Raw genomic sequence first — 13,355 nt, forward strand, 5'->3', positions numbered from 1 at the left:
ATTTTCTGAATAACTATTCAAATCATGCTGTACTTTGTGGGGTAAACGTGTCCTATATCAAGCTATTATGAGACTCAGTGTTGCTACAGAGCACGCCAAAGAAAGTGAAATGAGACCCAAGTGAACGTACAATCACAGAATTATAAAATGTATTTGTTATGTAAATAAGCAATGAGGAACAGTTACTACCCCATTTTCAAAGAAGTTGGGACACAAATATAAAATGATGTGCAAATCATTTAAACCCTATATTTAATTGACATCAGTACAAAGATAACATACCAATGTTGAAATAGGACAGTTTCATTTTGTTTGTTTATTTATTTTTTATATATACACCTTTTGTGTTTGATGCCAGCAACAAATTTCAAAGATGTTGGCACAGTGGCATGTTTGCTGCAGTGTTGCATCACCACCTTTTTTTTTTTTAACAATACTATTTAAGCATTTGGGAACTGAGAAGACCAATTGCCATAGTTTTAAAAGTGAAACATTTTCCTGTTCTTGCTTGACATAGGATTTCAGCTGCTTAACAGTTCGAGTCTCCTTTGTCGAATTTTTTGTTCCATAATGTGACTGGTCTGGACTTCAGGCATGCCAGACTAGTACCCAGACTTTACTGTAGAGCTACGGTGTTGTAATGTGAGCAGAATGTGGTTTGGGATTGTTTTGCTGAAGGCCTTCCCTGAATTAGACTTCGTCTGGATGGCTGCATATGTTGCTCCAAAACCTGTATGTATCATTCAGCATTATTGGTAAATTATTGGTGTCCTCTCACAGTTGGACAAGTCACCCATGTCATATGCACTAATGCCCCCTTATACCATCAGAGAAGCTGGAATTTAAACTGTAATGATGGCAAGCCAGATGGTTATTCTGCGCTGTAGCGCAGTTGATGCAGCTTCCCTGATGTCCAAAAAGAATTTCATTCAGTGGACCACAGGACACTTTTCCACTTGGCCTCAGTCCATTTTAAATAAGCTCAGGCCTAGAGTAGATGATGGCATTTGCAGATCCAGTTTATACATGGTTTCTTCTTTGCATGGTAGAGTTTTATTTTTCATTATTGGATGCAATGATGAGCTGTGTTTGTAGACTGTGGTCTTCAGAAGAGTTCTTGGGCCCATGCAGTGATTTCCACTACAGAATCTTGTCTGTTTTCAATGCATTGCCGCCTGTGGGCCCGAAGGTCACGACCAGCCAGTATTGATTTTCAGCCCTGTCCCTTACATATCTCTGTATTCTCTGAATCTTTTACTTAAAATATCTTCTTTGATATTTTAAATTGAGAAGTTATTCTTTAATTTTTGCAATATTGTTTGGAAATGTATTGCTGGCATCAAATTCAAAACGGGCAAATATAAAATAATTGCATTCTGTTTTTTATTTACATTTTGCAGTGTTCCAACATTTTTGGAAACAGGGTTGTAAAAGCAAAACCAATGTGGAGAGGAACATTACATGAGAATATACACTAGAGGTAGTCCTGTTAAGACTGATAAAGTATCTAAATGATAACCACCACATGATGCAGGTGAATGCAAAAAGTTTGGGCACTTTAGTACAGTTTCTCTGTACAAACTTAATGACCAATGACCAAAGCCAATGACCCTCATTGCTGTCTTGATTATGCTCTGGAGTTTGGCTCATTTTTTTGAGGTGGAGGAGCCAAACCAGGTGGTTATGGATGACATGAGGATGGACTCAACGATGATTTTCTTCAGCTGCCTCATTCTTTGCTGGGCTTTCTTGGGGTTGAATACCGTGTGCCTCTCCCACTTCGAGTCCCGGGATATGATGGTGCCAAGGAACCTGAGATAAACTAATGTACTGTGCTGCTGTGTTCAGTGTAAGACGGGAAACATTTCACTATAAATATGTGTGGTAAAAGGAGAGCAAATAAAATGAAAAAAGTAAACGGAACATTGTATTGTAGGATGCTTTTATTACATTAGTTTTATGTATTTCAGTGTGTTGCCTTTACAAGAGGCAAGTGGCAGTTCATCAGCCAAATCCTCAATTCAACCAGAGGGTGGCAGTAATTCTACAGATGGCATCACCAGCTGATTCTTCCTTCCTAGAAGATCGAATGTAAGGTTCTGTAAGAAGTTATTTAGTACAATTAGCTGTATAATTCGTTAAAGATATAACTAAACAATATGCATTCATTCATCCTTTATGTCTGACTGCAGAAATAAGTTTCTCCAGTACACCACTAGGTGGCATGCCTGTTAAGTGTTTCATAAACTAGTGTGTGGAGAACTGCATGCAGCTGAATCAGAAAAGTTTCTTGGTGTCTCTTATTTATACTTGTTTATATTTTTTCTATTGAGCCTCACAGAACATGTCGAAACTATATTAAATTTGACTGTAGTTTGTATTTTGCCATTAGAAGGTAGCTGAACCCTCCCTGAAGTGTAACAATGCCATATTCCCCATCTTGTTCTGTTTTGTATCCGATGTTTGCGGGGTAGTATTTAACTGTTCTGTTGATGTTATCTGTGTAGACAAGTTAACACAAATCTTCTACTCTAAACTTAAAAACGGGATCAACTAAAGAAAATGTTTCTTCAAAACCTAACATGACTGTTACCTAAAATGTATGAAGGTGAGTGACTAACCTTCACTGAGCTCATTTACAATTTTAAACTGAGGACGCAATTTAGGTTGGCTTTTTGAGCATAGTTTACCATGATGTGTAGTTATTCCAGTTTAAGAAAACAAGTTTCATGTGTATTTATCCTGTGGCTGAAGAAGACAAAAAGCAGCTGGTGGATACTCACTCAGGAACTGTTTGGGCATCGCTGCAGAATCTCACCTCTAGCTAAATAAACAGAGCCATTTGTTTTACATCATCCGATTTTCCTGTTTAGTGGAATATGTGAAACTACACACCTTCAGCCTTTAAGAGAGCCAGCTATCAGGGCTGTTATGAAGCAGTGATTACAGCTAATTATGCTTTGGGGGAGGGATGCCTCTTTCAGTTAGAATACAAAGTATAAATGGGTAGACCTTGTGTACAACTCTTTACCTCTCTAAGCTGCCTGTGTGGATTTCAGCTGATTAAACATCAGCAGATTAACAGTTAGTAGGAAGATATTTTAGATGTTTCCAGAATGATGAAGGGAGCTGTAGATGATCCATTATGACTGAGAAAGCTGTAAAACTAACAAGATTAAACTGAATACCCAGAATGTCTTGAATTAAAAATATAGTGATCAAAACTCAGGGTGATCAGTCAATAACTTTTTGGTGTCCCCACCAAGAAAACAGTTAAAACATTGAATAAAACAAAACAAAAGATCTACACTGTATGAGTTAAAATTGAATACAATAAATGCATTTATTAATGTGACAAGTGATTCCAAACTTGTGAGTGCTAGTGTATATATGTCACATAGCCTGAAGCTTTAAATATAATGTTTTGTCTTTTTTGTTATGATGCCCGCGAAGTCATTTAGCACAGACCCTGGCTTGTAAATTTCAGATTATCTGTTGACATGGCACCCTGAGGGAGAAGGGGCTTAGAAAGTGTGTGTCTGTGTGTGTGTCTGTGTGTGTTGACATGGCCTGGGACGTAGCCTAAATGAATATTCTAATCAATCTTACATGGCAACCAATCATCAACAGGTCCCACCGAAACGCATAATGCATATATTTTGGGCCGCGCGCTGATTGGCTCTTGTTAGAGATGACGCACACTCTGGCTTACTGAATATGCAATAAGCCCCTCGCTGTAAGAGTGCAAATAAAGAGAGATAACGGGCCGCGGAAAGCGGGCTAAAACTTTTTCTGTAATATAATGTCATGTTAGAGGAATAACTTGGGCGTGATCGCAAACCTGGGACGGGGATCCCAGGAGAGGAACAGGGTTGGAGCGGGAACGAAGAGCGAAAACTTTCCACTTCTGGGGTGTGGAAAAGCGGACGGCGCATTCAATAAACTTAGAACAAGTCCTCGAAGTTGAGACTTGTCTGAAAGTGACTGTGGGAGAGAGAAAGTTATCCGCAAAAGATGAGCTTGTTGTCTGCCATAGACAGTAGTACCTCAGTGTACCAGCCTGCACAACTCCTAAACTGGGTTTATCTCTCTTTACAAGACACCCACCAGACCAGTGCTTTCGATGCCTTTCGACCCGAGCCCAATGCTTCCCATCCGGACCTGAGCTACAGCAAGGCTCCCGCTGCCGACCTCAGCTCCTCTCTCACTTCCAACTATCTCAGCAATTTCTTTCAGCTCCCGAGAAACGAGGTAGGCCGAACATACTGTCTGAGCTTCGTGAAATACCTGCTGTTTTGTCCACTGACAGGATTGTGCGTGTTAGTTCGTGAATCTTTTGCCCAGCGTGTAAAGCTAGTGTGGATGTTTGGGCTTGAGTATGAGAGCCTATTCTTGTAGTCCACATAACCGCCATGACATTTGGTGTCTGCACGACAAGTCGCTTTTTCTGTAGGTAAATAGTGCACAGGGGTATGACTTTCTGTGAGTGAAATGTAATGTTAGCATGTTCAGATTTGTTGTTGACTTCCTTTACGCATTGGCTAGTTTTACGAACTGCTTCGAAAGTTTACCTTCACTGAGGAATTAGACGTGAACCTAAGTTAGCTAGCATACTGAGACTGATTGATTTATGGGCTGTTTATTAATGGTTTGGATTATAGACGCACAAAACGCGGGTGTACCTGTTATATATTTAGGTCTATTTAGATTTGTGATCGCCTTTTTATTAGCTAGTTGATAAATGATAATAAATGATAAATTACTCTAATTAGCTCTGTACATGGGACTGGTCAATAAACCTGCGTTTTTGTTGGTACTATAGGCCAGATTTCTAGATGTTCACAGAACCCCAAGTGCTTTATAAGCTAAACGTCTCGGTTTGAGGCATACATAATGATGCAGTAAGGGTCAGAGGGTTATGGCCTGCTAAAAAAGAATAAATGTTATGAAATATTTGATGATGAACTTTCAGACTGACCAGACGTTGGTTTCAGCCAAAACTGAATACAGTGTTTTCTGTATTAACATAAAGTCACCAATCATATTAATGATCTGCTGATTGATATATATAGGGGAAGTGTGAACCTAGGTAGGGAGTAAAAAAGTTATAGTTAAGTACTATTAGAAATGCATTCATAAATATGTATAAATGTATGGTGGAAGAAAAGCAATTGTCAGAATAAAACAAGAGTTAGGACCTCAGAAGATGGGTGTGGCTACCTGATCCATCATTTGCAGCTGGGACTGTGAATAGCCAAGTTTTGAGAAAAGCATTGAATCGTGACTCTGACTAGAGTAATAAGATTTTGAAGAGATTTTGACTGGACTGCACTACTCAGCACAATAATTGTTTCCAGAGGTATGAGTAGATCATTAAACACTTGTTTTTTAAAATAATGTTTTCTTTATGATTTCCCATCACATCAGCTATGAGAGAGGAGTATTAATGTTTAAAATGTATTTTGACATAACATTGTGCTTTATTACTTATTTTATTATTGTTATTATTTGTGATGCACAAATGGGTTGCACATTTACAAACGTACCAATATCTGTTGATTTTAACTGAAAAAAAGTACTGTCTGTACACTCCAAGGATGTAGTATGAAATGACATTGTTGGCTTACTTAGCACTATATACTGTATAAGTGGTAGTTTGAGTATGCTTCAATTTAGTGTGTATCACTTTCACACTCTTTTCTCCCCATATTAGGTGTCAATCTGCTAAGGCTAATCTGCTGTGTAATTGCTCTAGATGGGAGCTCGAAGTGTTAAATGCCATTTGCAGCTCTTTAAAAGCACTCACTCAGAGAGGTACACAGTGCACAACATCTTGCCCAAGAAAGCACTCACCCAATCAAAGGCTGAATAACAGCAACAGCTGCCTAGGTGTTCTTGTGTGTGTGTGTCTGTCTGTGTGTGTATTGGGGGGTGGGGGGTCTACATGTGTGTGCATAGATATTTTGTATGGGCACGTGTGTTGATGTGAGTGTCTGTGAATTAACACATCTGTATGAATGTGTGTGTGTGTGTGTGTGTGTATTGGGGGGGGTCTACATGTGTGTGCATAGATATTTTGTATGGGCACGTGTGTTGATGTGAGTGTCTGTGAATTAACACATCTGTATGAATGTGTGTGTGTGTGTGTGTGTCTATAAGTATTGGGATCAGGGCACTGCAGGGCAGGAATAACCCCCTGAGAGGCTCTCCTGTTGAGTGAGAGAGCAGAAAGGAGAGATCTTCTCCGCAAAGTGTGCAGTGACCATCTGCTCTCAGCCAGCCACTTCAGCACCTGCTGCTCTCTCTGACTCTTAAAACGTCTTACGACATCATTTTGTTGTGTTATAATTAGAATAAAATGTTAAAAATGAATTAGCATTAAATGCTAAATGCATTAATTAGCATTTACAATAGCCTTCCCTTATCTGGTTTGTTAAATGTGATTTCAGTTTTTATTAAAGAAATATTTTAGACAATGTAAACATATGTAACAAACTTTATTGTACTCTAAAAAAGCTGGTTCTTCAAGGGTTCCTCAGTAAAGGGAGTGAGTTCTATATAGAGCCATTTGCAGGCATAAATGTTTCTTTGCATGGTGAAAGGGTTCTTTTTGATTGATGGAATGTGTTGTATGTGGTCCTATATAGAATCTTTTTAGAAATGGTTCTATATAGCACCGAAAAGAGCTTTCCTACTGTTACGATGTCTAGCATTTAACAATAGCAAAACCCTTTTTGGTGCTATATAGAACCATTTTCAAGCAGGTTCTATATAGAACCTTATATAACACATTCTCCAACCCATGGTACCAAATAGAAACAATTCCCTTTACCATAGAACCCTTGAAAAAAACATTTTTTTAAAGAATGTATACAACAGTGCAATTGGCGCTGCTGTCCTTGTGCTAGTCAGAATATGTGCTAGTCAAATTTATGTCTTTAGAGAACTTACTGTGGAATCAAATTTGCATATTATGGGTCAGATTCTTGTTGAAGCATAAAACCAAGTCTTTGAAACCAGGGCACTCACATTGCCTACATTGCCAGCAACTTTACGATGTGATATGTATCACAATACAAACATCACGATGCGATATAATGACAAAACACACAAGATGTACAACAACTTTTTTAAAAAAAGCGCAAACATTGTAATAATAATTAATAAATAAATTAGTCAAGCTGGGGAGGATGATAATAATGCCATTTTGTTAACTACATTATAAAATGTGATTAGAACGCTGAAAGGCAGAAGACCCCTCTGCACTTGTAATCACCAGGTCAGCATCACGGAGGCAGTAATCGATGTTTAGACATGTACACCTTTCTGCGAGAGTTTGTGGCTGTAAAATTATCAGTGAACAACAAAATGTTCCCAAGCATGTGCCACAGATCACATACACCACAGTAGCATCATCTGTTTAGTTTTTAACAGCACTGCAACATGAAGCTAATGCTACAAACATGTAACCAAAATGCTAATAGCTGAGAGCTTCCCACGGCAGACTACACTTATACTTCACAACCACAAACTAAGGTATGTCTGTGCAAGTGTAACTAAACCTACAAAACTTTTCTAAAAATAAATCATTTTAATAAATAAAAATTTGCATAACTATTAGAGCATGTTTGCCACACACTGGATGTCATAATTGTCAAAAGCAGTATCTTTTTCAGTGGGGCACACACAAGTGACTTCATAAATGTGTATAGAGCCATCTCAATGGTGATGTTTAGCCCTATCAGTATTTTGAACACAGTTCTAGTCTGATGTCACCAATCCACATTCAATGCCGTTTCTTAGTCATGGTCCTTATACAATCGTAACAGTGCAGTTGTACAAATCTGTAACAATATAATTTAAGAATGTGCATAATCCTAAAAATACATTTTGATGCATGATCGTCTGCTTTATGGTACAGTACCGTGGCGTCTGGTGGTTAGGTTTGGGTATTAAGCACTGTAATATATGAACAAAATACAGGAAGTGGATGGGAGGGCATTTAGGCCCAACAAAAATAGAGAAAGAGAAAATATAATGAATAAGATGCGATTATAAAAGAAGTACTTTTTTTTCTATTTCAGTTTTATTAAAGCTGCACTACATAAGATTTGTGAATATCATTTGTTAAAATGAAAATAAGTAGCATTACTGAGTCAGGAGAAGGGTCAGATTTTGTGGGGTTTTTTCAGATCATGTCATACGAAACATTAACTTACATCCTTGGACAACATGTCCCTCCCCACATTTTTTGAATACCCTTTCAGTGCACACGCAGTTATTATATTCATCTGCTTGGGAGGTCCAAAGCACAGCTGACGCAACAAAATGTTATTCCGCATGTTAAGTGCAGTTACGTACTTCCATCCAGATGTCAAAATCCCCAAAACATACATAGTGTAGTTTTAATTAGTGCTTAATTGCTTATATGCACAAACTGCCCCTGGTCCTGACAACTAATATTGAGAGAGAAAACAGTTGAGTCAGTGAATCTCTAGTTATAACAGACAAAAGTAAAAGATAACTGGATTCAAACACACACACACACACATATATTACAGCTACATGTGCAGGCTATTTATGCTTAATGTAAATCCAATTTATTTGTCCTATCAGATGGGATTCTTGTTTTTATATGTAGCCATATGTAAGTCTACAAAAAAGCAAGTTTGGGGTTGTGTTTGTTTTCTATTTAATGTTGCTCTCGGGAAGGGAATAAGCAGGATTTGAGTGGGCAGGACAGAAAATGAATGGCAGATGTAGGGTTATGGAGAAAGCTTCAATAAAACATGTTTGGTGTACCCTGAGTTTATCAAACTGATGAGGAAAGAATGGACTGGAAGACATGAGAAAGCTGTTTAATGTCCTTGGTAGCCAAGGGCAGCATAACAATCGTCAGGACTTGCCAAGTATATAGTTTTAGTACTATGCAACATTAGCCCTCAACAAAAAATGCAGTCCTCCAAAGGATAGCTGTTTCCTCTGGAGGAAGACATCGCTTAGGTAGTTTCTTCACTTCCAAGCCTCTGAGAGTGTAACATATGAGTGTTTGACATTCCTGCGCTCACTGTGGTTATAATACAGCCCAATGTGCAAACCACAGTCTGATGCAGTGATCATTAGGCTTAAGCTGGAGTGTACCTTGGGACAGGCTAAACTTTGTGAACTTATGCTCTATACTCAGTATGTCTTATAGTTTTACTACATTTAAATTAAGAGTTAATTCAGAGAACTGTTGATCAAATATGAGTCCAACTTTTTCCAACTCACTTGTGGTTAAACTGTTTTTACACGTTTCCTGTTCCTGTTGTTTTATGAATGTGTTGACTAGTATGATTTATGGATTTATGATGTAACTCTTTAAATGTTGGTTGTTTCTTCTTTCATTCCTTCATAGAATTATTTTTACTAGTGCCCTTTTGTTCTCTTTTTCTGTTCAGGCCTTAAATAATGGCTTATACAAAAGCGTCTCCCCGTATGGCTCTTTGAACAACATAGTGGATGGGTTGAACTCTCTAACGGACCACTTCTCTGACCTCTCCCTGTCCTCGGAGCCACGCAAGCCCAGCAAAAGACCTCCACCAAACTACTTGTGCCATCTCTGCTTCAATAAGGGTCACTACATCAAAGACTGTCCTCAGGTAAGACCCTACCAATCACCATTCCACATGTACAGTATGTGTATATGAGAGACAGTGAGAGAGAGAGAGTGCAAGAGAGCGAGAGAGAGAGAGCGAGAGAGACAGAGAGAGAGTTGCATTGAACTTGTCAAACAAGCATCTCTGTCTTTTTACTTAAGATAATTAGGTGCTGTATTGTTTTGTGCAGTGCTACTGAGACCTTTGAAAGTTTTACAGAGCTTTAAACTGTAGCTTGTATTTTTCGTGCTGGCAATATAATTACATTATTATTACAAATGTTGGCATACAACAATTACAAATGGAATAGCCAGACTAGTTGACTTTTTTTTTTTGGACGAGCTCATCCATTTTACTTACCTAACTGTAGATCTCATATTCCAGAATTTCTTAGTTTTGTTTGCATATTGCCCAGCATTCTTTGCATATATGTTTCAAATATATGTTATAAACTTTCCATATGACATCAAAGGGAGTTAAAGAACAGTAATGCGCAACATTGATGGTTGTTTAAATTATCATGATTTTTGATAATATCAATTATTGGCTCAAGGATATATATATATATATATATATATATATATATATATATATATATATATATATATATATATATAATATTTTACCAAATAACAGTTTTGCCATTTGACATAAATTCAAAGCACACCTTGAGAGGTATATGTTTTTGCACAACTTGTGTGTGTGTGTGTGTGTATGTGTGTGTGTATATATATATATATATATATATATATATATATATATATATACACAGTACTTGCTATTCAATATTTAGCCATGTCTATCAAGATGCCAGCAGCAGTGTGTGTATTCTGCACATTGTACATCCAATAGTCATGCCTCTGCCACAGCTGTGTAGGGTTTTCTGTTGTCAAATCCTACATAATAAAACAGAACAATTGTAAATGATTTCATTATTTATAGTATATGTATCCCTTAGGCCTCTTCACTCTTTAACTCTAATACCAGTAACTGGAATCTTTTCTAGATCAACTACAAGATTTTTGAAAATGAGACAATGTCATCTTTACTTTCAGGCGGTTAGCATTTTATGGTCTTTGGACACAAAGAGAGGGTGAGGTACTTGCTAAGATCCAGACTTGAGTCAGAGCTGCATGGAATGGTAATGCACACCAGATGTGGGATTAAAATGGCAAGCCTCCCTTTATGAAAGATGATGAAGGTTCCCTGCAGACCTCTAAAAGACCTGTCTCGTGATAAAATACCTCCACCTCTTTTGTGCACGACTCAGGTAATTTACTGACAGTGTCTCTGACATTTGCTGCATCGTGTGCTGAATCAGCTTTGCATTTAGTAACGATATTTGTAGTCCTCAAAAGCTGTAGTTACATCATCACGGTCCCCAATATATTGTGAAATGGCCATTACTGATCTGCAATCAAGATATGGATTTTATTTAAGAAAATTCAAACGAAATGATATTTTGCATGTGTTCATGCTGGTCAAGCTGAATAAAATGTGGTTCGGTTTACATAATCAAGAATCATGCATAGGAATGCTAAGTTGGGTTTTTGATTATATGCAGTACAGGAAGAGAGTTACTAAAAGTTTGCTTCTTCTGTTTTATGAACACAAAACTCCCCTGACAGTCACGCTGGTAGGAAATCTCTGTGTGTGTTGTGTGGATGTGTAGCAGCTCTGGAGCTGGGGCGTAGTGTAAATCACAGGCAGATCTGTCCTGTTTTAAATTTCAGCCGCTCCTGTTAATGCCAATGGAAACACAAGAAAGACCAGTCCCCAGACAGTGTCCACACCTACTCGTTTCAAATGCTGCAGCGATTCAGCTCCCCCTTGAGTCTTACTCTTTATGATTTACTTACCATTTATCATAGCCACACAAACACTTACTCACTCTTCTCAATATTCCTAAGACAGAGCATGAGCGAGGTTCGCTCGTGAATGTTCCCAGAAAAGGACAGTTGCACAATGATGCATTTGGGCGAATCTCAGCTTTCTTCCTGTTCTCCGAAAGGAAATAAATTCCAGGATAAGCTGGTCCTCACTACGGGTTAGTCATGTCCAGAGGACTACGAGCGCTCTGCCAATACAAACAGTGGGATCTTACTTCACAGGGCACAGTGGGCCTTATGATCTATGGCCAGCTGTGAGAATCACATTCTCCTGTATTCTCCCAAAGCACACCCTGCATCCCCACTCACCCATCCCGCGCATGAGCCATGCTGGCCCAATCTCTTTAGACAGCATGGACACCAAATTACAGAACACTGTGTCTGGGGGTGTCTGGACAAGCACAGGCCGGATAGCAATCAGTGAAAGTCATGGCTCAGTAAGAACAGAGCGTGGGGGGCAGGAAGCATGTGTGTTGGTTGCAGCCTGCTGGTGCATAGAGCACGCACACTCAGCAGAGTACAGGCCACTCTCACTGTCCCATGTGTCAGTGAGTGGAAATATGGTGGCCATGGCAGAGGGTCTACAGGGAATGCTACTTAGAAGAATGAAAACCATAGCACTGGCAGCTGTTGACCAACGCTGCTCTGCCTAGGGCTAGCCAGAGGGGGTTATGTAAACAAGCCTCTTTTGGTCTGATGTTCATTATCAGCAACATCCTATCAAAATGTATTCCTAGATCTGAGCACCTTTTCAGGTTATTGTTGTTAAAGTAATATTCCTACATGTGGTATTTCCCTATACATAAGGCTGCACTTTAAGGTTTGGTAAAAAATCAAAAGGAGTTGCTCCTCTGAGTCAGGAGCACACTAAAATGTGCTGGCTTTTCCCCTGTTGAGTCACCCTGTTAAGCCTGAAATAATCATTTAAAAGTTGGAGTTGTGGGGTCAGATTTTGTGAGAGTTTTTAAGACTGCGCCATTCGCCTTTATGCATTAATATCAACACACAAAGTCTCAAAAAGAAGATACAGCTCAATGTTTAGGTCTACAGAATTAACATTGTACTGATATGATTACTGTAAGATATAATTCACCGTCATCCTCAGTAGATGTGTCTTTAACAAGTTTTGCCTGAATTCTCATGGAATACTCTTTCAACTCCCTAGCAATCATCAGATTTATCTGTTCGGGAAGAGGTCTGAAGTACAACTGTTGTCATAAAGTTGCTCTTTGACACATTGTGTGCAATTATACATTTTCACCAGAGGGGTCTCCAAATCCCCAAAACTTACATAGTGTAGCTTTTAAAAAACATTAACAGAACATGCATATAATAGACAGTAAGCAGGCGCTGAAGCATCTGCCAATTGACCTCTGTTATGAATCTGTTTTGAGCCAAACTCTTTTTCCATTTTGTGTGGGGAACTATGTCGAAATGATTGTCTGTGGTAATTTGTAGCTGTGTGCCACAAACGCAACAGATAGTGATGAGTTTGGAAAACATTGCCATATTCCTTTACAATTTTGATTTGTGCCTCACAGTTGGATTAGCTTTAGTGCATGTTAGCCTGCAGTGGGATTTCCTCATGGAAAATATACTTGTGTGTGTGTGTGCGCGCTGGAATGCAGGTTTCAGATCTGTGAGTGCCTCGACATGTAAGCTCAGCTTGTGAGTCACAAACTCTGCAATGCATCCTTCATGCCAATGCCCTTTTTTGTGTCACACACTCATAGTGACACCCCTGGTCATTCACGGCAAGCATTCTTATTGCTAGCCTCATCATCAATGTGGCTCTTGTTAGGAACAGAATACTATGTAGTGTTTTAAG

The 13,355-nt window shown here is 38.7% G+C and overlaps 1 protein-coding gene across 1 annotated transcript in view; it reads left to right on the forward strand.

Moving 5' to 3' along the window:
* Positions 1-3,730: 3,730 nt before the first annotated feature.
* The window catches only part of zcchc24 (zinc finger, CCHC domain containing 24), a 41,689-nt gene continuing 32,064 nt past the window's right edge, over positions 3,731-13,355 (forward strand). The window contains exons 1-2 of the mRNA XM_017723756.2: positions 3,731-4,251; positions 9,441-9,641. Coding sequence (XP_017579245.1) covers positions 4,015-4,251; positions 9,441-9,641 — 438 coding nt within the window. The 5' untranslated portion in view covers positions 3,731-4,014. The remainder of the gene's footprint in view (positions 4,252-9,440; positions 9,642-13,355) is intronic.

Source organism: Pygocentrus nattereri, chromosome 5 (assembly GCF_015220715.1).
Source record: "Pygocentrus nattereri isolate fPygNat1 chromosome 5, fPygNat1.pri, whole genome shotgun sequence".
NCBI lineage: Eukaryota > Metazoa > Chordata > Actinopteri > Characiformes > Serrasalmidae > Pygocentrus > Pygocentrus nattereri.